Source organism: Heloderma suspectum, chromosome 3 (assembly GCF_057233095.1).
Source record: "Heloderma suspectum isolate Gila_16-S chromosome 3, 16-S_ref, whole genome shotgun sequence".
In the NCBI taxonomy this organism is placed as follows: Eukaryota; Metazoa; Chordata; class Lepidosauria; order Squamata; family Helodermatidae; genus Heloderma; species Heloderma suspectum.
The window spans coordinates 46,609,033-46,634,810 of record NC_139460.1 but is presented as its reverse complement, the minus strand read 5'-3'; the positions used below and the strand labels follow the sequence as shown (position 1 = coordinate 46,634,810).

Genomic DNA, 25,778 nt, shown 5'->3' with positions numbered 1-25,778 from the left:
CTTGCAGGATCTCGTTAGCACCAAGACCTGGAAGATGTCTGGAATGAATGGAGTGGGGGAAGTCAGTAGTAGAAAGGTCTGTTCTAGAGGCAGATGAAGATGAAATCAAGGATAAGCGGAGGTCAATAGCCATGTACTCAGTTCAATATATTTGAAGCCAGCTAATTGTTCCCACTGGGAGTGTTTGTTTTTTGTGGACTTTGGGGGGCATGTGTTGCCCCATGCTTATTGTTCTTCATTTTAACAGATATACAATTATGTTTAAGACCTAAATCAAAGTTAAGTGATTCCAGCCCAGAGTGCCTTAACATCCTATCCAGTGGAGGCTGGTGGCTCCTATGTCAGCGGGGCAGTGAATTCACTCTGAGTTTCAGAGCTATCCAAGCTATCCCATAGGGTTCAGTATCTTGGATAGCTCCTTTAGAGTTCTGACTGAAACACAGAGCAGATTCACTGCCCCATTGACATAGGAGCCACCAGCCTCCCCTGCTCTTATCCACACACAACCTGTCAAGTTACTAGTCCCACGTACAAGGAATGAACACTATTTTCTGGTAGCCTTGGCAAGGGGCCAATGACTCCTTTATGAGCACAACATTACAATATTGTAATCAATATCCTATACTATACTCCTTTCTCTGACTTCTCAGCCGATGCTCAAATACATTCAGGCCATTTCTGAGTTACTGTGCGCATAAAGGCTTTTTTAGGATTGAGCCCTTGTTGTCGTTTCTTGTTGTCATATGCATAGTACCCAACACTATGATTTTATAAGCACCGTGGAATAAGGAGCAATACAGAGGCTTGCTCCATGTTCTCCACAGGCTGCCTCTTCCCCTTGCATGGCACGTTTGGCATGGCAAATTAGTGGCAGGCTGGTCCTCCGGTCTATTGTCTGGACCAGAGAAAGGAAGGAAGCATTGCCTTGAAGCAGCCACGTATTAACACATCAGCATCCAAATCAATATCCTCCCTGACAAGGCTAATTCCACAGAGGCATGCTGCCGCCAGCCATGCTAGAAGGGAAAACCCCAACAGTCCGGGGGAAATGCAGATGCTAAGGTCCCTGGTACCATGGCAATCCTGGGATTCATGCAGCTGAAGTTTAGGGATCACTGCAGAGCTAGAGGGTGTGCTGGAAAAAGCAGAACTGAGCTCTAGATTTCAGCAGCAGCTGTCTTATTTTTCTGGCTTGGGTAGGTTTGTACCCAATTCCCAGTTCAATTGCGTGTCTCTATACAGCCCACCCCCTCTTAATCTTTTCCGTGCATCCTCTCTTTCATTGCTTCTTTCCCATCTTGCCTTTTGCTTTGTTCATTTGCGTTTCTTTTTCCAGCTTCCTTTTTCTTCTCTAGGTCTCACGGCATTCCCCCTCCCCGCTGCTTCTCTCTCCTCTCTTCTTCTTTCCCATTTCTCATTCATGCCTTGATTCTGGCTTAGCACGGGAGGCTTTTGCAGGCAGGAGGAAGAAAAGGCGTGGCACCAGCTTGCCTACATCCCTGCTGGAAGGAGGAAACTTCTCACAGGCTGTGACTGCTGCAGTGTCACGCTGGCACTGTCAAGGCACAGACTCTGGCTTGCTGGGATTGATAAGGCAGCCTGGGATTTCTCCGGCAGGTGAGTTTCTTCCCAAATGACCCAGCCTTGCAGCTCCAAGCAGAGGGAGGGTCTGGTCCCGCAAGGGGCAAACCGAACACACTGTCTCTGTCCTGCAGCAGTGTTAAGAGGAAAGAGCTGGTTGCACTGGCTGTGTCTATCTGCTAGCTGTTCCCCAGCTACTGAGAATTAATCTGCCTACTTTTTCTCTAATTGCTTGGGGTGTTTATTTGATTTTAACGAACCCGTAAACATCACCTCATAAGTCAATTGCTCCTATAGCAATCAATCAATCAATCAATCAATCAATCAATAAAGGCATAAAGGCCCAAATAATGCTGGAAGATACTTTGCTGAACTCAGCAACTTCTGTACATTAGATTGAATGAATTTACAGCTGCATCGTCAGCAACAGTTGCTCTCAATCCACTGTAGAAAGTGAAATTCAATGTTAAAGCATCTCGATAAGGACTGTTGCCCAAACATCATTTTTGGGGGCTTGCCGGGTACAAACCTGTAATATGGGCCGCATTCCCTTCCTGCTCCAACAGCCTTGTTTGTTTTGAAAAAAAAAAAGTTTGGCGTCTGTCCTTTAGCTTTCCTTTTACTTTCCTTTGTTCGAGCCCCTTATGTTCATGGCTGCTTGATTTGTATTCATAGGCAGACATGGAAGTAGGGCATGTATGTATGTCAGTTGTACATGAGTGCACTGACAAATGCTCTTTAGCACACTGGGAGTAATTTTCTCCTAGCAGCACTACTGCACTGCAAGGCTGTTGAGTGCAGGCCTCACAGGTAGCAAAACTGTGCCGTAAATTTGCCACCTGAAACAGAGCTTTCAGCAAGGCTCAATATTACCTGGAAATTCACATTTTGAATCTCCAAATCATGCTACAAAGTTGGGTTTCAATACTGAGAGAAACCATGCAGTATTGGCCCAATATCATATCATGGGAATTCAAAAGGGATGTCTTATGATGTACACCAGCCTTCCCCAACTTGGTACTTTCCAGACGTTTTGGACCTCAATTCTCATCCCAGCCAATATGGCCAATGGTCAGGAATGCTGGGAGTTATAGTCCAAAACATCTGGAGAGTACCAGGTTGGGGAAGGTTGATGTACACAGTGAAGGACCATTCAGTAATGCATAATCAATAATGATGGAGACTTTATGCGGAGATGCTCTTTCCCTACTTTTAGACTTTGAGGGTATCTTTTTAAATAAAGGAAAATTGCACCCTGAATATCAAGATTATTGAGGCACAACTCCCCAAATTAGGCTGTAAACTATTGGAGTTTAAAGTAGAAGCTCCACCTCTTAACACTGGGGTGCGGCACATCAGGTCCAGGAGCTAAATCTAGTGCTATGGGGGTCCCAATCCAGCCCTTTGGGCTGTTCCAGAAGGCCCTGCCTCCTTCTCCTGGCCCCTCCCCCTTCCCCCAACCACTGATTGTTTGGTAGCTTCCTGGCATTTGTGCAGTTTTTTCCACATTCTAAAAGGTTGAAATGCCTCTCCTGAGACTTAGTTACTGACAGTAAGAGCTTGAAGATAAGATATGCTGGCATTTTTGGCTTTTGGCCCTGCCCTTTTGCCTTAGGCCCCACCCACCACTGAAGCTCTTTGAGAGCTTCTTCAGCCCTCAAGCTGAAAGAGGTTCTGCACTCCTCTCTTAACAGATGCAGCTCTATGCTGTACATTAGGGAGAAAAACATGACCAGGAAAATGGGTAGTTCTTTTTCATCTTTTGAGCATGGCTTGACCACTGTAACAACATCTACATGGCTTGGGACCGCAATACCTGACGGTATGCTTTCCTGAAATGAACCTATCCGTATGCTATGTTCAGCATCTAAGTTCCTCCTCCAAGTGCCTCCTCCAAGGGAAGCTTGGATGGTGGCAACAAAGAAGAGGGCCTTCTCAGTGGTGGCTCCCCATCTGTGGAACGAGCTCCCTGATGAGGTCCGCCTGGTGCCAACATTATTATCTTTTCGGCACCAGGTTAAGACCTATCTCTTTTCCCAGGCATTTGGCAGCACATGATGAGTTTTAATTGGTCCTGGATGTGTCTTTAGTTGTGACTGACAGTTCAAAGTTGTTTTTAGTTATATGTTATTTGTGTATATTGTCTATGTGCTTTTATGTAAATGGCTTCTAAAATTTTGATATTGTATTTAATGTTTTAACTTTTGTAAACCACTCAGAGAGCTTCGGCTATGGGGCGGTATAGAAATGTAAATAATAATAATAGTAATAATAATAATAATAATAATAATCTACTCTGGCATATAAGAATCAGCCTCAGATGGCCTTCTCTCTGTCCCATCAGCCAGGACAGCTAGACTGGTGGGGACGAGGGAGAGGGCCTTTTCTGTGGTGGCCCCCACTCTGTGGAACTCCCTCCCTAGGGAACTCCGTCATGCCCCCTCTTTAATGAGCTTCCGTCGTGCATTAAAAACGCTGTTGTTCAGGCAGGCGTTTGGGGTGGGTTAGGGTATTTTAGAAAATGTTTTTATTGTAGAATTTTATTGTTTTAAACTGTTTTTATTGTGTGTTGTACATCGCTCAGAGTGGCTGGGTGACCAGCCAGATGGGCGATTAATAAATTTAATAATAAAAATAAAAAAGAATCATGGTACTGTGCTGAAGAATGGTAGAGATGGAAGCTGCTATTGACTTCTGTCCTAGTGCCTTCACACTATTTAGCTGGGTTAAGTGAAACTGTTCTCTGTGCTAAATTGCTTCCACACCTCAGAAGGTGTGACAATTCCCCATCCCCCCACCTCCTGTGTTCATGTTCTGCTGCTTCAGTAGAGACAGGTGCCAGAGTATTTTCCTCTTGCATTTCTCAGCCATTCTATCCCTGTTATCTGTGGGTTTTATGCATTTACTTTTTCCTTCTGTCCTTCACAACTGATATGATGGAATTTTATGGATATGGTTCAAAAGCTTCTTAGTTGTTTTGGAAATTATTTGTATCCTCATGTCAGTGTGTGTGTGTGTGTGTGTGTTGTGCACTTGATCATGTCTGTGTACATATATTTAAATAAATAAAATCATGAAAGGGAGAAGGTTTTGTTCCCCCCAGTCTTACAAGAGTGGCAATTCTAGAGGGGATCAGAGGTTTTCAGCGGAGAAAGGTTAGGGAGTGAAATTGTGTCCAGATGGCACTTTTCTCATCAACTGATCTTAAAAGGAGTTGTGGGGGATGGTGTCAGAAGGAAGAAGAACCTGGCAGCTAGAAAATGAGGTTAGGGTACAGTGGAAGCACTGACACGTGGTGCAGTGCAATCAGCCTGGGGATCAATCACACAATAGGACGGGTAAATTTTGTGTAGGACAATTCAGCTTCTCTCCCACTTCTGGCTGCCAGCCTCCACTGCACAGGAAGCTGCCTTATACCAGGTCAGACTATTTGTCCATCTAGCTCAATATCATTTTCTCTGATTGTCAGCAGCTCTCCAGGGTCTCAGGCAGAGAGACAAGGGTGAAATTCTAACACAAGAAGGAAGCCTCCACCCCCAAGATGATATAATACAATGTTTTCCCCTTTCTGTTACATTACTTGCTTATTATTATTATTATTATTATTACATTTATATATCCCACCTTTTTTCTTCCTTAAGGAACCCAAGGCAGCATACATAATCCTCCTCCTCTCCATTTTATCCTCACAACAACAACCCTGTGAGGTAGGTTAGGCGGAGAGTCTGTGACTGGCCCAAAGTCACCCAGTGTGCTTCCATGGCCAACTGGAGACTAGATCCTGGATCTCCTGACTCCCAGTCCAGCACTCTAGCTACTACACCACACTGGCTTACGCTTTCTTAAAGTGAACAGACCACCAATTCTATAAGTCAGCCCAACACATGACATGAAAGAGGCTCATTCTCATAGGCCATTATTCAGTGTTAAACACCCGGGCCAAGTGGCAAGCCAAACAAACATACAACAAAAAAATCTGAGGCATTTTGTAGCCTGCTATAGTCTATTTTCCTGTTATTGTGTGTAGTTTTAGACACATTTATTGGCATTAAATGGCATATCATGGGGCATTTATGTCATCTGTCTTTAGCAGGTCTAGTATTTCATTGAAATTATTTTTAGCTGTCTAAATTGTTTTAAGTTTTGCATGTTAAATTTTTTTTAACTGTGATTTATTATTTTGTATCTGTGGCTTGTAATTTTTGTGAATTGTGAACTGCCTTGAGAACTTTGGCTATTGGGCAGTATAGAAGTGAAAATAAATAAATGATTGTGTGTGTGTGTGTGTGTGTACATATATTTTGATTAAAATAAAAAATAAATGGAAATGTAATTTCAGTTCTAAAGCTTCCTAAAAACCAAAAGATTGGAACCTGAATTTAGGTCCTCTAGATATAATTAGTGGTTGAAAGTGGTCATACTGGGTAGGTGAATCAGTTCATTTTTCCCCTTTGAGACTGGAAAAGTAGTACCTAATGTGTGAGTGCATTTTGCTTTATCTGTCTGCCCTTCCTTCCAGATAGTGGCGATAAGAGGCTCATTCTCCTTCATCAATCTTATGGGAAGAATGATGTCATGCAGTTCACACAGTACATGACACTGTAGTCTATACCTAATTTGGGGGATGATGGCCCTGGCGAGAGGCTCTAGCTAGGGATGGACAAACCCACACCCATCCAGTATCGGTGGCACCTGCTGAAACACTGCCCCCGCTTGAGCCTCCCATAAATGAGCCATTTATGCCTCTAATATTGCGTACATCAAGCTTTCCCAGCCTGAATTTGCACATATTTAAATATGCACATTTTTTATTACCTCCTTTCTTTCTGAAAATTAATTAATTAAGTAATTAATTATACGTCTATATCGCCCCATAGCTGAAGCTCTCTGGGCAGTTTACAAAAGGTAAAACATTAAAAGACAATATGCAAAGTTTAAAAGCCATTTACATAAAACATATGGACAAATAACATATAACTAAAAACAACTTTGAACTAAAAACAATTTGTTTAAAAAATCCAACAATAAAACACAGCTTAAAACAACACAGCTTAAAAAACAGTATGCAACAGTCAGCAAAAGAAACAAGAGTTCTAAAAAGGGAAGGCCTGCCTGAATAACACAGTCTTTCATGCCTGTTTAAAAACCTTCAACAAGGTCAGCAGGCACATTTCAGCCAGCAGTTCATTCCACAACTGAGGGGTAGCAAAGGAAAAGTTCCTCTTGCGTGTGGCTGACAGTCTCACATTAGGCAGCAGCAGCAGCTGGCCCTCAGAGGACTTTAGGTGGCAGACTGGGACGTAGGGGAGAAGGAGCTCCCTGAGGTACCTTGGACCTTAAGCTTGGCAATAAGCTTGGCAAAATGGCGGGTGCTCGCAGGTGGGTCTGGGAGAGTGTGGAGAACATCCAGAAGGGCGTGAGCAGGGGCAAACGAGGCCAGAGGCTCGGCGGGCATGGGCAGGGGGCAGCCCAACGGACCCCTGGACCCAGTCGGCCATCCGTGCCATCCCTAGCTCTAGCTCAGTGTTAGAGCACATATTTTGGATGCAGAAGGTCCCAGGTTCAATCCCAGGCATCTCCAGGTAGGAAGGGCTAGGAAAATATTCTTCCTGAAACCCTGGAAAGCCATTGCCAGCCAGTGTCAACAATACTGGGATAGACAGACCAATGGTCTGACTCCATATGAAGCAGCTTTCTATTTTTCTATGTTCCTTCCTTTTCCCCTAGTTTGCTGAAACACATTGCTGTCTTGCCCCACAGACCCTGAATTAACCATTAGCAGCAGAGATGCTATGCTTCAGTGGCCTGTACATTTTTGATGTAGACCAGGGAAGACCATGGAAGTAGGCTGGAAATTATTGCTCCATTTCAGTATATGGAGCCACACAGATACAGTAGACTGTGATGTGGAGGGGATGGTGCCAAAATAATGACTGCATCCTACCCTTAACCAGAGAATTTTGGATAATTGATAATTGGCTTTAATGCACATATGACATGAACAAGAGGGAGAAAATTTCTAAGATCAAATTTCTTGGTTAATATGGGTTGGACAATAGGGTTAATACCATTAATACAGACCTTTGGGCAACTAGTACAACTCAGTTTGGCAGAGGTGCCTGGGTGGGGGTTAGAGCACTTCGAAGAAGAACAGAGACTTCTTCTTCGTCGTCGTTGTCATTATCATCATCATCATCATCACAATTTTAGGCAGAAAGGATGCTAGGGAATATGTGTAATGAGTTTTCGTTTGCAAGAAGTGAGATTAATAGTGCCTTTTTCTCTTAGGACTGCCAACACTCAGTATATAAAATTATGGATTGTGCCGTCTTAGTGTTTTCCTACACTTCAAGTTCCTACAATCTAAAACAATCCTCAAGGTTCAGAAACCAAAAGATTATTTTGAAAAGCTCCCAAATGAATTCATTTTTAAAGAAAACTAGAGATGGATAAATTCGTCATTTTCACTTTCTCCCACATTTGAATTCTTAAAATCTCAAGCTCTTTCTGTCCTGAATATGAAGAAATTAAGGTAAATTCTTTATTGTGTGAATTTTGGTAAATTTTTATCAAAATGAATTGAAATGAAATTCTCATTCATCCCTAAAGAAAATGTGTTATTTTGGGAGCATGGCTTATGACTTTTTTGTTGAGGAATCCTCTACCATACTAAACATGCTGTACATACAGACCACCTGTATAATACATTTTCCCCACATTTCACGTGACTAAACTGTTGTTCTGTTCATGACTGTGCTGAACCAGCTTTTCCTAAATTAGTAATAGGTAGGAAATTGAGATCAGCAATACCAATTCTGTAGACTTCTGATGCACCAGGAGGTGGGGAAGACCTCTTGGGAGAATGTTTGGGTCCCAGAGAAGCCAACACTCATTGGGCACTAGCAGGGATGCTGGAGAAATTCGAGCTGGATTAAAATGAGCTTGGATTTCTAAGAATCCGACCTGCGGAATCTGCTGCGGAGTGACCCCCTCAGGCTGTGTGGAGTCCATGGACTTTCAGATGATCTTTTTACTTTCCCAAAATGTATGCATATAAATCCATCGAAAAATACATACGTTTCTGCTGAGGAAACGTTGAATGGAATGGGGGACAATACACTAAATGTTATGTACTGAGGTAAATTATGTAAATACTTAACATAAATAATTACGTAAATATTTACATAATTATTTCCATATTTTTCCGCATGATGAAAAAAATATTTGCATCCATCTGTGGGCAGATGACAGAACGAAAGGTGCCTGACAATCTGCGAAACACAGACAGAATGGATTTTACACAGTCCGTACATCCCTAGGCACTAGGCCTCTTTTTTTAGTCAGCCATCTCCTCTCCCTAATCCTCAGGAACTCACCAACTTAACTTCCCTTGACTCTGTACCAAAGGAGAGAACCCATAGCAACAATTTCTTCCTGCTGGATTGAAACAAGCAGGACAAAATGAGGAAGGCAGGCATGGCTCCTTTCCCTCCCTCAAACTACTTGGCAAGGGAAGAAAGGATATATTGCTTATTTGACTGGTGAGATGGTTTCTAAGACTTCCAAGCCCTCGTCTTGTCTCTTTTCACAGTATCACACACTGAAGAGTATCACACACTTTTCATATAGGTAGAAGAAATAGTCACCCTGATACAAAAACTCAGCAGTATCTGGTGAGGAGGTATGGCAAATAGGAATTAGCTGCCACCAGCTGAGCAATGACTGAAAAAAGGGATTCCCATGCCCTCACTGACAGAAATTATGTGGCAGCATTGGAGGCAGGGAATGAGCAGATCAGCTCACCAACAGTTGATACACCAACAGCCCACGTACAGGATGAATAGGGTGGTTGTGGTTCCACTCTTACCTGAAGGATCAGTTTCAGAAAGTAGCCTTGGGGAATTTCTGTTCTACCCCATGGCATTTGAATTGTGGGGTCCTGAAAGGTTCCATCTTGTCCCTGTGCTTTTAAACATGAAGCTTCTGGGTGAGGTCTTATGGGAATTTGGACCAAAGTGTCACCCAGTTCTTTCTCTCTTTGGCATCAGTGTCAGGTGAGGCTGTGGAGGTGCTGAACTGCTGTCTGGACTTGGTAATGGGCTGGATGAGGGACAATAAACAGAAGCTGAATCCTGAGAAGACTGAAGAACTGTGGATTGGTAGTTCCCAGGTCCAGGAAGCTGGTGCATTATCTGTTCTGAATGGGGCCCCACTCCCCTGAAGGAGCAAGTGTGCAGCCTGGGGCTACTTCTTGATCCAATGTTGTCACTAGAGGTCCAAGTGGCCACAGTGGCTTGGAGCCTCTTTTTCAAGCTTTGGGTATTTCATCAGCTGTGGCCTTTCCTAGGTAGGGATAGCCTGCTTTGGTAGCCTCCATGCTGGATTGCTGCAATGCGTTATATGTGGGGCTGCCCTTGAGAGTGCGTTGGAAGCGTCAACTGGTCCAGAGTTCAGCTACTAGGATTTTTGCTGGTTTATCCAGATGAACCATGTTACACATCCATTCTGGAGGAACTACATTGCCTGCCTATTTGCTACCAAACCCACTTCAAAGTGCTAGTGCTTACCTTTAAATACCTAAATGGCTCAGTGCCCAAATATCTGAGAGAGTGCCTCCTCCCATGTCAACCTGCCCATGCATTAAGATTGTCAGAGGAGGCCCTTCTCCATGTTCCATCTATAGGAGAAGTGTTTTATGCATATACAGAAGAGAGGGCCTTCTCTGTGGTGGCTCCCTGACTTTGGAATGTCCTCCCAAGAGGGGTATACCTCATGCTGACTTGTATTCCTTTCAGCTCCAGTTTAAAACCTTTTTTTAGTGGCTCAAGTATTTTAAATTGTTGTATTTTCAGCTGGTTATATAGTATTATCCCTCTCAATTGTATAGTTTTGTTTAATATTTTATGTTTTAATATTGTATTGATTACACATTTTTATGTGCACCACCATTAAGTCCATTCTTGGATGAAGGTGTGGTGTATAAAATTCTTTGAATAAGTAAAGGCTAAATGAATGGGGTACAGCTAGCCAGACAGCACTGCTGTTCCTGGCCTTTCCTCCTCCAGTGCTGCTGTGCAATGCCTGTGAGTAAAAGCATGGGTCCCTCTCCCCCCAGTCACTGTTCTGCAGCAGCGGCCACGTCCTACTTGCTCCATCTCACCCTCCATCCTAGATTGTGGGTGGGGATATGCATTTGCACATCTCATTGAAGGGGATCAGTGCAGATCAATGGCATCAACTCTCAGCTGAACATTCTGATGTGCACAGTGCAATTGGACTTGTGTCCATAATTCCTGGTGCCGAAAGTGAGCCATATGCAGAACCATGCTTACTAGTGCAGTTCTCTATAGCTGGACTGGGTTGACTGGCTGTAAATAGAAAGGGAGCTAAAATTGCCATTGTAATAATCTGCGTCTGCATCCAATTCCTTAGTCTGGTCCAATTCCTTGGTCCAATTCCTTAGTCTGCGTTATATGTGTGGCTGCCTTTGCAAATGGTTTGGAAGCATCAACTAGTCCAGAATTCAGCCACTAGAATTCTTGTTGGTTTATCCAGATGAAGCCATGTTACATCCTGGTACAGTATTCCTTTGTGATACTGGTCAGACCTCTCTCCTCCCTACCAGGCTGCTGGCCTTGGAAAGACTTCTGCCTTCAGAGTTTTCTGGCTGAGTATTGCTTCCTGACTGGCACCTGAATCCTAGGAGCAGCCATATTTTATAGGGGAAGATCCACCCCTTTCATCTTCCTCCCACAAAGACCTGGGATAATTTCAGACATGGCTTTCATTGTGAAATCACCCTGCCTTATGTATATGAAATTACAGATCATGTGTTTTCCTACGCTTCAAGTTCCTAAAATCTAAAATAATCCTCAAGGTTTGGAAACCAAAAGATTGTTTTGAAAAGCTCTCAAATGAATTAGGGAGCAATCCTAAGTCCCCTAGACAGCGTCTGGAGGGAACATAGGATGTTTCGGTTTCCTGACTCTAAGCTTAGAGACGGGGCTCTGAGCTGGGAGCCAAGAAACGGCGCTCCCCTCCCCTTTGTGGGGGATCCAGATGTTGTTGTCTTCCCTTTATAACTTGCCCATGTTTTTCCACTGCTTCTTTTTCCTGACCACAGGAAATCCATTAAGGAAGGAAAGACAGAATAGCTCCACAGTGTCTTTTGACTGGGTAGTGCTAGGAGCCATTTGTCTGGAAGCAGCCTGATGCCATCTCAGGTGATACGTCGCTTCTTTCCAAATGCTGCCAAGCAGGACTTCAGGCAGCCGTGCTGTGCTTTTCTCCCTGCAGATTTCCCTGGTGTGTGTGTGTGTTCTTGCCAGTAGACTGTGAAACATCCCCAGGCTGTGGGCTTGCAAGTGGCTTCTTCATAATTTCTGGGATTTATGCATGGGTCCATTTGCAATAACAAATTTGTACACCATTTCATTACCTGCGGGAGCCTGGCATACAATCTGAGGATAGATGTTGAGAATGGAGAGGTCAAAGGAAGCTGCATTATACCAGATTATTTGTTCATCTAGCCCAGTATTGTTTGTTTTGAATGGCAGCAGTGCTCTCCAGGCCTCAGGCAGAAAGAGGTCTTTCCATCACCTGCTACCTGACCCTTTTCACGGAGATGCTGGTGTTCAAGCCTGGAACTTGTTGCATGCAAAGCATGTGCTCTACCATTGAGCTAAAGCCTGTGGCATAGCTTGCCTCTGCTTTTCCACTAACCTTTTTCTAATTATGTGATTATAATATTAATAGGAAGGCATCCTTTCATCAGTATGCCCTACGCGAAGGCTGGTAAATTACCAGAAGAGCAATATGTACATCAGATCAAAAAGAGACCTAAAAATGGCATTTGTTCATGTGTAAAAGTCAGGAGAGAGATTATACATCATTTAAGCCCTGTTCAGGAAACACTTAAATCAATTTAGTGCTTAAATATGGCATATGCTTTGCTCTATATAGATGATGTCAGTGTGTTTGGTCAGTTTAATCCAAACTTAAAGGATATCATCTGATAAATACAGCTCTTGGTTGTCGAAGGGATACTCTTTAAAGGCAGTAGCAAGTGATAGGGGGAAATATGTTCAAGTCATTCTATTTATTTAAAATATTTATCACCAGCAATGCTCTCAGCAGCTTACAATAAAACTAAAATTTAAAATCACTAGTCATAAAAATGACAATAACACAAGACACAGCAGAGCAATAAAATAAGATAAAATGCCAGCATAAAACCTCATCCAAAATTGATCTGGGCACGTAGAAAGGTTTTCACCTGGTTTTCTGAAAAGGAAACAAGGATAGTGCCAGGTACACCTCTTTTTAGAAGGGAATTCCAGAGATGGGGTGCCACAACAGAAGAGGCCTTGACTCCTGTCATTACCCACCTCATATCGGAGGCATCATAGGCAAGTTCATGAATCCAGACAAGTTTGTATGTGAACAGGACGTCCTTCAAATAACCCATCTCAAGCCACTGTGGGCTTTGTAGGTCAGAATCAGCACTTTGAATTGTGTCCTGAAAGAGACTAGTTGTGGCAAGATGTATTCCATACATTGGTCCCAGTAATAAACATGCTGCTGCTGAATTTTGCAGTTAATACAGTACAGCATATTGTAATAGTTTAAATGAGATGTTACCAGTGCTTGGATAACTGTTGCCGTACTATCTCTGTTCAGGAGAGGTCACAACTGGTACAGCAGCCTAAGCCAATGAAAAGTGTTCTGTGTCACTGAGGCCACTTTAACTTCCAGTGACAAAGCCCAATTGACAGCATCCATACATTACATATGGATACAGTGAAAGTGTTTGTTTAGATGAAGGCCACTGGAATAGATGTCTGAGTAGTACTGGTGGGGTAGTAGTGGACGACATCCATCTGCCGTCTCTCTCTCTCTCTCTCTCTCTCTCTCTCTGCAAGAAGCAATATAGAACTGCTGGGTTAGAAGAAATATTTAAACCATCAGTGAAAGTAACCATAGGTACTGTGTATTCAAATGGACAGTAAACCTTTGCAAACTTTAGCTGAAAAAGTGAGGCCAGTGTGTACATGAAGATCTACAACTAAGCCTCAGCTGCTCAGCATAGTTTCCAAGAAAGGTGGCTTTAAACCACTGCCGCATTTCTCCGGGTCAATCATGGTATAAATTACAGCAGCTTTGAGTTGGTGATGGGAACTACTAGACCCCCTCAGCACCCGAAGGATTCTAGCCATCATACTGTTTGGCCTTTCCTGAGTACACAAAATAGGATGGCCCTGATAGAAGTAGTCTTAATAACAGAAATTAAGAAATATTCCTGGGCAAATAAGTGCCCTGAAGAGGGAGAACTTTGCTGAATTATAGAAAGCTAATAGTGAAGGATGTCATCTGGTCAGCACCTTAGGGTGGATACACTAAAATATGCTTGCAAATGTAACAGAAATGGTGTGTGTGTGAGAGAGAGCACTTTTGTTGTTGTTGTTCAGTCGTTCAGTCGTGTCCGGCTCTTCGTGACCCCCTGGACCATAGCACGCCAGGCCTTTCTGTCCTGCGCTCTCTCCCAGAGCGTGCTCAAGTTCATATTCATTGCATCGGTGATGCTATCTAGCCATCTCATCCTCTGCCGTCCCCTTCTCCTTTTGCCTTCAGTCTTTCCCAGCATCAGGGTCTTTTCCAGAGAGTTTTCTCTTCGCATTAGGTGGCCAAAATATTTGCGCTTCAGCTTCAGTATCTGTCCTTCCAATGAGCACTCAGGGTTGATTTCCTTTAGGATGGACTGATTGGACCTCCTTGCAGTCCAGGGGACTCGTAAGAGTCTTCTCCAGCACCACAGTTCGAAAGCATCAATTCTTGGGCGCTCAGCCTTCCTTATAGTCCAGCTCTCACAGCCATACGTTACTGCTGGGAAAACCATAGCTTTGATTAGGTGATGTCTCTGCTTCTTACTATGCTGTCTAGGTTTGCCATAGCTTTCCTCCCAAGGAGCAAGCGTCTTTTAATTTCATGGCTACAGTCACCATCTGCGGTGATCTTGGAGCCCAAGAAAGTAAAATCTGTCACTGCTTCCATTTCTTCCCCTTCTATATGCCAGGAAGTGATGGGGCCAGATGCCATGATCTTAGTTTTTTTAATGTTGAGTTTCAAACCAGCTTTTGCACTCTCCACTTTCACCCTCAACAAGAGGCTGTTGAGATCCTCTTCGCTTTCTGCCATTACGGTGGTATCGTCTGCATATCGGAGGTTGTTGATAATTCTCCCAGCAATCTTAATTCCGACCTCTGATTCATCCAACCCGGCATTTCTCATGATGTACTCTGCATATAAGTTAAATAAGCAGGGTGACAATATGCAGCCTTGTCGTACTCCTTTCCCAATTTTGAACCACTCGGTTGTTCCATGTCTGGTTCTTACTGTTGCTTCTTGACCCTCGTACAGGTTTCTCAGGAGACAGGTAAGGTGGTCTGGTACTCCCATCACTTTAAGAATTTGCCACAGTTTGTTGTGATCCACACAATCAAAGGCTTTAGCGTAGTCAATGAAGCAGAAATAGACGTTTTTCTGGAATTCTCTTGCTTTCTCCATGATGCAGCGAATGTTTGCGATTTGATCTCTAGTTCCTCTGCCTCTTCGAAACCCAGCTTGTACTTCCGGTAGTTCTCGGTTCGCATACTGCTGAAGCCTAGCTTGTAGGATTTTGAGCATCACCTTGCTGGCATGTGAAATGAGCGCAATTGTGCGGTAGTTTGAACACTCTTTGGCGTTGCCCTTCTTTGGAATTGGAATGTAAACTGACCTTTTCCAATCTTGCGGCCATTGTTGAGTGTGCCAAATTCGTTGGCATATTGAATGCAGCACTTTAACAGCATCATCTTTTAGGATTTTAAATAGCTCAGCTGGAATACTGTCATCTCCACTAGCTTTGTTGTTAGTAATGCTTCCTAAGGCCCACTTGACTTCACTCTCGAGGATGTCCGGCTCAAGTTCAGTGACCGCACTATCATGGCTATCAGGGACATTCAGATCTTTCCTGTATAGTTCTTCTTTGTATTCTTTCCACCTCTTCTGAATCTCATCTGCTTCTGTTAGGTCCCTGCCTTCTTTGTCCTTTATCATGCCTTCTTTGTCCTTTATCATGCCCGAGAGCACTTTACACTGCCGTAGAAAGAATTTGGAAATTGTGGAATAGCTCTCAGGAGTGGGTGGAAATCATCTTCTTAAGTTTTGTAGTTTTCAAAACAGACCACGTTCCCCAAATGGCAGTTACAAGGTGTATCATGATAGTGATGGGAGGAGATGACACAAACATTGGATAAATATATTAGAAACGTAGCTATATTTTCCATATAAAAAGCTTTTAGCCTGTGGTATGAACTAGTCACTAAAGAATAAGTCTATTGTGACTTATCCTAGCATATCATTTTGACAGTCTTCTGCACAACACATTTCTTTTGCTCTTTTTGTTTTTAGCAAACAAAGCCTATTAGAATTGTGTTGGAAAACACACACAACACAAGACTTAGAAATTCTTAAAACCTGTACGAAATATGAGCATTCATACAGTACATTTGTAAGCAGTTTTACTTGGATGTAAGTCCCCCCTCCCCCGAGTTCAATGGGACTTGTACCATAATGGGACAATGCATAGTAACTGTGCATACGATTGTAGCCTTAGGCTGAATTGGGCCATTTGTGAAGTGGGTTCTCTCAAACCTCAACAGTATTATACTGCCTGTCAAGCAAATCTATGATCTTTATGATCTAACACATTTGAAATAAAATGTGTATTGTAACTCTTGGTGTAACTCTTTTATGCTCATTATACTAATGTGTCCTCTTTCCCAAGGGTAGCTCACTTGGTACCAACACTGTCATCTTTTTGGCACCAGGCAAAGAAGTGCTTATTTTCCCAGGCATTTGCCTATTAGTTATGGCCCAGCTGTTGTGGTCTGCTTTTGTGGTGCTCATTGTAGGCTGTGATTTTGTGTATTATTGATGAACATTTTTCATATTATATTGTTTTATAATGATTTTTATGGTGTTTATTTGTAGTTGTATTATTGTGGTGATTATGGTTTATATTGGTTTTGGCTTTTTAATGTTATATTAATTATGGATTTCTGTAATTGTGTGTGTAAGTCACTTCAAGGCTGCTTTTTGCAGTGGGAAATGATGCATAAATTTAACAACAGCAGCAACAACAGCAACAGCAACAACAACATGCTTGCCCAAATAGTAACTAGCATTCACTGGATGTATTTTCTGGAGAGATTTTTAAAAATTTATTTGCTTCCTCTATTTTTTTTTCCTGAAAGGTTGAAAAAAATGATGACATTGACCAAAAGATTGAACAAGATGGCATCAAACCGGAAGATAAAGCTCATAAGGCAGCCATCAAAATTCAGGCTAGCTTCCGTGGACACATAACAAGGAAAAAGCTCAAGGGGGAGAAGAAGGGAGATGCCCAAACTACTGATGTTGAAGCTGGTGAGAAGAAGGAGGAAGTCCTTGCCAATGGTCTGGCGGATGGCAAAGCTGCCATTACAGAAGCTGCTCCAACTGAGAAGGCCCTGCCTGCAGATGGCAGCAAAGGGGGAAGCAGCCCGGCAGATGAGAAGCAGGGGGAAGGCACAGCTGACACTGGTTCGGAACAGCCTGCCCCAAAGGCCACCACTCCTGCTGCCCCATTGGAGGAAAAGCCTGCTCCTGCTGCTACCGAAACTGAAAGTGCCACTAAAGCTTCCACTGACAACTCACCATCCTTGAAGGCCGATGAAGCCCAAGTCAAGGAGGAACCTAAACAAGCCGATGTGCCTGCCACTGTCACCACCGCCGTTACCACCAGTGCTGCAGAGGATGCTACTGCCAAGGCAACAGCGCAACCCCAAACAGACACGGCAGAGAATAGCCAAACCGAAGAGAAGACAGGTATGGTAATAAGAACAGGGAGGAAGGCTTTCTTGTAATGAGCTGGAGTGGCAAGGAGAACTTTGGGAAAGGGGGATTAATGCAATTATTGACCCACCAGTGGCTGTTTATGGGAACAGTGAAGGAGTAGGTTTAAGGGTAGGTAGAGCAGGCAACCATCTGTCCAAAATGGAAGCTGGGAAGGGATCTGCTGTCTGGGCAAGAGTGGTCCATGGTAGGAGTGACCAACTGAGCACTCCTTGTGCCTAACAAGGGATATTTTTTGTTCATCCCTCCCTTGTAAACTCCATAAGGGTGTTTCATTTATAAGGAAAAGAAACATGTTTTCAAACATCGTGAGATTCAAATGTTGTAAGGAGATTAGTGTTGTAAGGAACTAAATGACCCTTCAGGTAACCTGGCCCCAAGCCATTTAGGACTTTGAGTGTTTATACCAGCACTTTGAATCAGGCCTGGAAATGGACTGGCAGCCAGTGCAGATGGAAAAGCACTGGCATAATATGATCACATTGGCTAGTCCTCATTAACAATCTTGCTGCCCTGTTTTGGACCAACTGTAGTTTTTGGATTGTTTTCAAAGGCAGCCCCACATACAACACATTGCAGTAATCTAGATGAGAGGTTACCTGAGCATGGATAGCTGCAGCTAGGCTATCTCTGTCCAGATAAGGACATACTATATCAGCCTAAGCTGATAAAAGGTGCTCTGTGCCACTGAGTTCACTGAGCTTCTAATGACAATGCTGCTCCAAGAGCAACCCCAAACTGTGAACCTGCTCCTTTAGTGGGAGTGCAACTGCCTCCAAAACAGGTTGAACATCACTTAACTGAGCAGACAAACCACCCACTAACAGTACCTCTGTCTCATCTGGATGGAATCTCAGTTTACCGGCCCTCATCCAGTCCAATTATTGCACTCAGGTTCAGAACACCCACTGCCTCACCTGGATTTGACATAAAGGAGAGACAGAGCTGGGTGACATCTAATATTGCTGACACCTCAGTCCATATCTCTGGATAACCTCCCCCAGTGGTTCCTTGTAGATGTTGAACAGCATGGGGGATAAAATAGACCCAATGGCACAATACTCCCCCAGTAGCACCTTCTGGAATTGGCTGTCAAAGCAGGATCAGAACCACTGCAGCACAGTGCCTCCAACTTCCAGCCCAGATAACCTGTCCAGAAGTTTATCATGGCTTGATGGTATTGAAAGCTGCTGAGAAGTCCAAGAGAATCTACAGGGTCATACTCCCCCTGTCCCTCTCTCAGCAAAGGTCATCCCACAGTCATCCGTTCTGCCTTTAAGGATTGCACAATCTGAAAAATTCACCACTGCTGAAATGACAGGGTTTTGCCAAAATGGTGGTATCAAGGCCAGCTGGAGGTTTGTGGTGAAAGGGCAGCGAGACAGGACAAAAAGCATTGTTGTGTGGTAACCTGGAAAAGTTGCAAAACCTGAAACTAGCATGGGAATCTTTGGGAGCAGGCAGGTAGGGGATTAGAACTGCACCAGAGACTTAAATTACTAGTTGCTCCCTCTCCCTAGAGATAATTTTGTAGTTTGGGGGTGGGGTGGGGGTTGGAGAGCCAGAGATCTCAAACAGAATTCTCGACACCAAACTACAATTTCAAGGGGAGTGGTCGTTCTGGTAAGAGTCTTGTGTGGCGCAGAGTGGTAGGTGGCAGTATTGCAACTGAAACTCTTCCCACGACCTGAGTTCGATCCCAGCAGAAGCTGGGTCCCAGGTAGCCGGCTCAGGTTGACTCAGCCTTCCATCCTTCCGAGCTTGGTAAAATGAGTACCCAGCTTGCTGGGGGAAAGGTAGTCATGACTGGGGAAGGCAATGGCAAACCACCCCGCTACAGTCTGCCATGAAAACGCCAGCGAAAGCGGCGTCCCTCTAGGAGTCAGCAATGACTCAGTGCTTGCACAGGAGGAACCTTTCCAAGGAGGTCATTCTGTTAACACTGGTATTAAACCAATATAGGTGTGCAGTGTAGATATAGACTCTAAGATTCAGAGACTGTCAGCCTATGCTTGGAGCCTCTTCATTTGTAAATACCCAAGCATTTGTTGGTTCCAGATTTTGGAGGGCCATTGGGCAAGACAGCCTCCATGGGCCCTCTCCTTCAGTCTAACTTCTCACAAGCCATGTTGCCTGCTGGTCCTCCTCCTCATTGCTGCCATCCGCTTGCTTGCCAGGCAGAAAGTCACTGAGCATGCAGGCAGTGGCATCTACTGCAACTCCTCCAGACCACCACAGTGGTCTAGGCCAGAGCAAGTGGTGGCTGAACAAGAAAGTTGCGAAAGTGAAGAGGAGAAGCAGGTCTGTGGGCTCTTGTCTGTGGGCCCTCTGCTGGGGTGTGGGCCCTCGGCAGGTGCCTGACCATGCTGACCCATAATACAGGCTGTGTATCTAAATGCCCTGGATTTGGGGAAACAGTCTGATGAAAAAGTGATGATCAGACAGTAAAAAATCTGGAGTATCAGATGGGAAGAGCAGCCAAACTGAAATCTACTCATTCTCCTTGGTTCATTCCATTTTTGGGCTTAATTCCAAGATGACTTCACTGGAGATGGGCCAGAGATGATTTTCAATCGGCTTCTGCCAAATGGGTCTGTAAATCTCATGAGAAAGCAGTGTCTTGTCTTAACATCAAGCCAGTAATCTAAAATGTTGAGTGGGATGCGTTGAATGAGCAAGGACATATAGGTTGTATGTATAATAAACTTTGCAATTCTGGTTGCCAAAAGTAATTTATTTTGAGCAGAAACTGGAATTTGCTTGATTTGTAGAGGGAAAAGGAAGGGGTGACAGGAAAGGATGGTGGAGAGAACGCTTAGGGAGTTTGCAAGCATTAAGCATGACAAAAGAGGCCGCAATGCCCATTTACTCCAGCACAGTCCCATTAAGCTCAATCGAACGGGGTCAGAGCAAATGGGCTGGGCAACATGGCCTGTGAGGAGACAAAGGTGCAGATGACACATCCTCAACTATGGCAAACCTTGCACTCTTCTGATTTCAATAGTCCATTGTTGTAGTTTTCTGAATCAGCAAATGGACAGGGGCAGGAAGAGACTTGTCCTGCAGTAATTACAGTGGCATCCTATGCAAAGCAATCAGGGTAGCTCTGGTATGCTGCATGCCAGCTATGTTTATATTATGAAAATGCAGCATGATGTATAAATCATGCGTCAGGGTCTAATGTAACTCTCTATATTGTGGCCAAAGGGACTTAGGGTGGCATACAGCATGGCTCTATGGTCGTTGCTGAACTTTTTCCTTGAAAATTATCTTGAATGAAGTTTTCAGCAGAAGATAACTACTAAAATAAACAAGAACAACAAAGCCATAAGTATCAGCTGAAATCCAAACAGTCTGCATCATTGGTTAGAGTTAGAAGTGATGGACAAAATATTCAACTAAATAGAGACCACAGAAGGTGAAGATTTGACAGAAACAGAGGCAAATGTGGAGTGGTCTGGGAAGGCAAAATATCTGCAGGTATTTAAAGAGGAATATCAGTTACTCCATTTAATATTTTACAGTCTCTTCTTGTATTGCAAACTCTTTGAACAGTGCACATCCCAGTTTGGAGATCATGCTCCAGTTCATGTAGCTGATCCAGCTTAACCCTAGACTGAATTCCGCAACTGAATTAGGGATGGGGAAGAAATTCATTGGGTTCACATTTTAGTGCAAACCTACTTAATCTGCACTTCCCAAACCAATATTTAGACCAAAATACAGTTATCCTTTCATATTTGCACTTCTCCAAATTTTGGGATGCATATGAATTTTCATGCAGACTTTTTTTTAAAGTCACAAACTGATGTGAAAACAGGATGAAATGAATTGGAAAAAATGAATTAGAAACTTAGAAAAACGAACACTGACAGATTTGCCCATCTTAGTGGTTAAGACGCTGAACTGCAGACTGGAAGGTCGGCAGGTCAGCAGTTCGAGACCTGAGTGCTGCGTGACGGAGTGAGCTCCCGTCTTCAGTAGGGGTGCATGAAAGTCACTTACCTGTCCTCAAAGCTTTTCGCGGTGGGGGGGAGGCGCTTCGCTGCTCCCCCCGCGAAGTTCAGGCCGGGGGGGGAGGCTTCCCGCCTCGCCCGGCCGAAATTCAGGCCGGGGAGGAGGCACCTCGCCTCGCCCGGCCGCGAACTAAACAGTTAAAAAAAAAAAACGCCCCCGTGATAGGCTACGTGACGATTAACGTAGCCTATCACGGCTAGATCTGCAAAGTCAGCCGTGATAGGCTACGTAAATCGTCACGTAGCCTATCACGGCTGACTTTGCAAATCTAGCCGTGATAGGCTACGTTAATCGTCACGTAGCCTATCACGGGGGCGTTTGTTTTTTTTTTCTTTTATTGGAATGACGGCAGCGGTAGCCGGTCAAAAGACCGGCTGCCGCTCCCGCCCCGGACAAAGACCCGCCGAACCGCCGGCCGGACCCGCCGTCGGGAGGGACATTCACCAAAGGTAAGTCCCGTCCCGGGGGGGGTGCAGGGGGCGGGGGGGTGCGGAGAATTTCTCCCCGAAACTTGTTCGGGGGGCCAAACACGTTGGCGCTCGGCCCCCCGAAGTTTCGGGGAGAAATTCTCCGCCAACCCTAGTCTTCAGTCCCAGCTCCTGCCAACCTAGCAGTTCGAAAGCAAGAAATTGCAAGTAGATAAATAGGTACCGCCTCGGCGGGAAAGGTAACAGCATTCCGTGCACCTCGGTGTTCAGTCATGCCAGCCACATGACCACGGAAGCGTCTTCGGACAGCGCTGGCTCTTCAGCTTAGAAACGGGGATGAGCACCGCACCCTAGAGTTGGACACGACTGGTTGGGGACACCTTTACCTTTTTAGCTTTTTAAAGTGAATGTATGCCTTTAACATGTTTTTATTGAACAGTGAACAAATGAGAAGACTGTTCCTCCTCCTCCTCCTCCTCCTCCTCCTCCTCCTCCTCCTCCTCCTCCTCCTCCTGGTTAATGGTAGCAAAACCATGGGAAAGTCAACAAGGTAGAGAGTGGTAGGGCTGATTATATTAAAACATATTGTAGAAAATTTGTGGGGAATTGATTAAACGGATTGAGCTATTAGTGGCAAATTTATTTTTCTTCAGAATGAAGATGAGCAAAAACTGATACTTGTTTAGTTTAATTGGCACTAAACTGACATGGTATGAACATTTCATAGAATTATGAAACAGAGACAGGAACAAAAAGTGTCTCTGCCTCTACTGATAATACCATCCTGTGGGCCCTTGTGGGCCTCCTAGGCATGTAGTATTCTTGTATGGGTCTGTTGTGCAACCACTCACATGACTGCACATCTCTCTGTTGACCATGCACCACAGCAGACTTCTGGAGAACAGGTGAATAGCTTTATTAAAGTGGTAACACATATGACTGGCACTGAGGCTCACACATAGGGGACTGACTGTGGGGTGGGTGGGAGGAGAGGAACACAGAACATAAGCCCCACCCACTGGGTTATGGGAGGAGTGGTGGCTATGAATGATTGCCTTTTAACCCTTCACAGACCATATGCCACAGTAGAGTAAAAATAGAAGAACGAATGAAAAATCATTTCTCCTTTATAGTATAATTTGTGATCTCTCAGCCCTTCAGGCCTAGCCACTCGCTTTGAACAACTGTCCTAACTCTCCTCAGTTTTGCTTCTTAGGAGGTAGAGCTAGTCAGTTGCTGCAGTTTCAAAGTTAGAAGCCTAGCAGTAGCTTAGCTTAATTGACAGACACATTGGAGCACTCCTTGGTACCTCTTGCCTGCGCTGTCCAGCGTCGTGTAGCTTAGCTCCTGCCCTTCTTTGAGAGCCATGGATATCCCTTTTCTCAGAGGGCTTCCCATGCTTCTCAGTCCTGCAGTGCTCTCTTCACTGAACACCACCTCTTCCACCACTCCTGATGGACTGAATCATATTTACTTATCTGCCATGTAGGTAGTAGCTGGCTCCCTCCAGCAGCCTCTTCCTCACAATACAGTTTTTTTTTTTAAAAAGTCACTGAAGTTCCATAGTTGCTTGAAAGCATAGTTTCTCAAGCTTGAAAGATCATATATCTCTTGGGCATGGTGGAAGTGGATTACTTTGAGAGATGTACGGCTGCACGAGCATCTCTGTGCTTGCCCTAAAAGGGAATCAGTCTTTTGTGCATGCACTCCATCGATATTTTGCACACACATGCCATGTGAGTGCACACACAACTCTCAGGGGTTTTGCTGTCGACACCTTGCCCACCCAGGGCAGGGCTGGCACTACAAGACTGGGACTTTCTGCCAGGGAAGAAATGGACATTCAGAAGGACCTTCTCTCTTGTGGAAATGGATGCAAATAATTTTATTTGCCTGCCAGTGACAATAGGACTTGTTCTCCAGGTCCCCTCCCTAGCAGTAACAGATGTCGGCTTCATGTCATGCCTTGGGTGACTTTTGTGGCCCAGGTAAAGCTGAGGGGGTGGGCAGGTGAAGGGAGAAGTGGCAGCAGCAGAGGCAGCAAAAGATGCTTGTATTAGCAAGGTGAGGAGGACCCTGCTTAACCGTTTTTTTAGCAGGCTGTGAACAGAACTGTGTTCACCTTGCAAATGCACACATTTAAAGAGCACCCTTTGTAATTGTGAGCACCCCTTTTCTAATGCTTATTTATTTTATTTCATCTCTATACTGTCCAATAGCCGAAGCTCTCTGGGCAGTTCATGAAAATTAAAACCATGGAGTACAACATAAAACAATATAAAATATGAAAGCTTAAAACTACAATGTGAAATTACCACCAGAATAACACCAAGCAGCAATGCAGAGATTTAAAATACAGGTTTAAAACAGCAGAGCTAAAAGACTAGAGTGGTAAATACTGGGAAAGTAAAAAGGTCTTCACCTGGCCTGAAAGCATACAACGTAGGTGCCAAGAGGCTCTCTCTAGGGAGCTCATTCCACAGCTGGGATGCCACAGCAGAAAAGGCCCTCTCTTGACACCTCTAGAGAGAAGGAAAGTTCCAGGTTTGCCCCATCTGCTCTAGCTCAGCCTTCCCCAACCTGGTGCCCTCTGCATGGGTTGGACTACAATTACCATCATCACCAGCCAACATGGCCATGCTGGCTTGGGGAGGATGGGAGGACTAGTTCAACACATCTGGAGGGTGTCAGGTTGGGGAAGGCTGTTCTTCCTTTCATCTACTTCCCACAAAGTAGCTCCTTTCCCTCACTTCCTCATTCACCTGAGGGTGCGTGATGTGGTGTCTCTTGCATTACTCTAGAAGGGGCAAGGAAGCACTTTGCACCTTTTCCCAGAAAGCACAATGGCTTGGAGTGTGAAAAATGGAACTTGAGCTTTTGTAGGAATTTCCCCAAACTTCATGGAATGCTCTGGCTCTTGCTTTCAAGGATCGTTGACATTATCATTTCAGTGAGGAAAGGCTGGCACTGTAATTGGTAGTGGACGTCTGCCAATAAATAAATAAATCCAATTGGCTACCAGCCAGTACCATTGGCTGTCTAATTTCCAAGGCACACTTGGCTACTGCTATTACAAAAAGTAAATGCAGGTCAGACTAAATTTTTATTTTTGGCAGCAGTGTTCATCTGGAGTGAACGTTACTACAGTTATTGCCTCACTCTTCTACTCTAAGGACATGATCTCATAGGTGACATTGACAGCGGATGAGCCCCTTCATTTAGGCTTTCTTTGAGAAACCATTATGTCATGTGAAAAGGGATGGAATAAAGGATTTGTCCAGTCTATCAAATGACAGCAATTGTTAAGATGCTTCAATACCTCCACTACTACTACTGCTGCTACTTGATAGATGCAATTTCAGATAGTTTCTCCTCCCTCTGTAATTTCTGTTAATTAACCCTTCTTTACTGGTAATTTTCACTAGTACTCCTGATATTTTACCTTTAAAGGCACAATCCTATGTTTGTTTAGCAGAAAAAGGTCCTACAGCTTTCAGCATCCCTCAGCCAGCCATGCTAGCTGGGGAATGCTGGGAGTTGTAGGACGTTTTTCTGTCTAATCATGCATAGGCTCGCGCCCTAACTCGCTTTTTAAAAAGGTGGTGTTTTCAGACTCATTCAGGAGAAAGAGCTGAATTGTTTGCTCAGGTAGTTTGAGCCTGAAGAATTTTACAAGGCCTACACTGTGTTGGGTGCTGTACAGAACACAGTAGCTGCCCAGAAGACCTATATTTTACAACAGGTGGACAAGAACTGGATAGGAAGAGCCAGCAGTTGACAAAGTAGTGGGGACTTCAAAGAAGAACAGCTCTTAAGGAG

The 25,778-nt window shown here is 44.3% G+C and overlaps 1 protein-coding gene across 2 annotated transcripts in view; it reads left to right on the top strand.

The window, feature by feature from the left end:
• The window catches only part of GAP43 (growth associated protein 43), a 102,560-nt gene that overhangs the window by 24,986 nt on the left and 51,796 nt on the right, over positions 1 to 25,778 (top strand). The window contains exons 2-3 of one of the 2 annotated variants that reach the window (XM_084841676.1): positions 11,705 to 11,804; positions 16,875 to 17,487. In XM_084841676.1, coding sequence (XP_084697802.1) covers positions 11,793 to 11,804; positions 16,875 to 17,487 — 625 coding nt within the window. In that variant the 5' untranslated portion in view covers positions 11,705 to 11,792. The remainder of the gene's footprint in view (positions 1 to 11,704; positions 11,805 to 16,874; positions 17,488 to 25,778) is intronic. The other variant, XM_084841675.1, reaches the window with a different exon arrangement.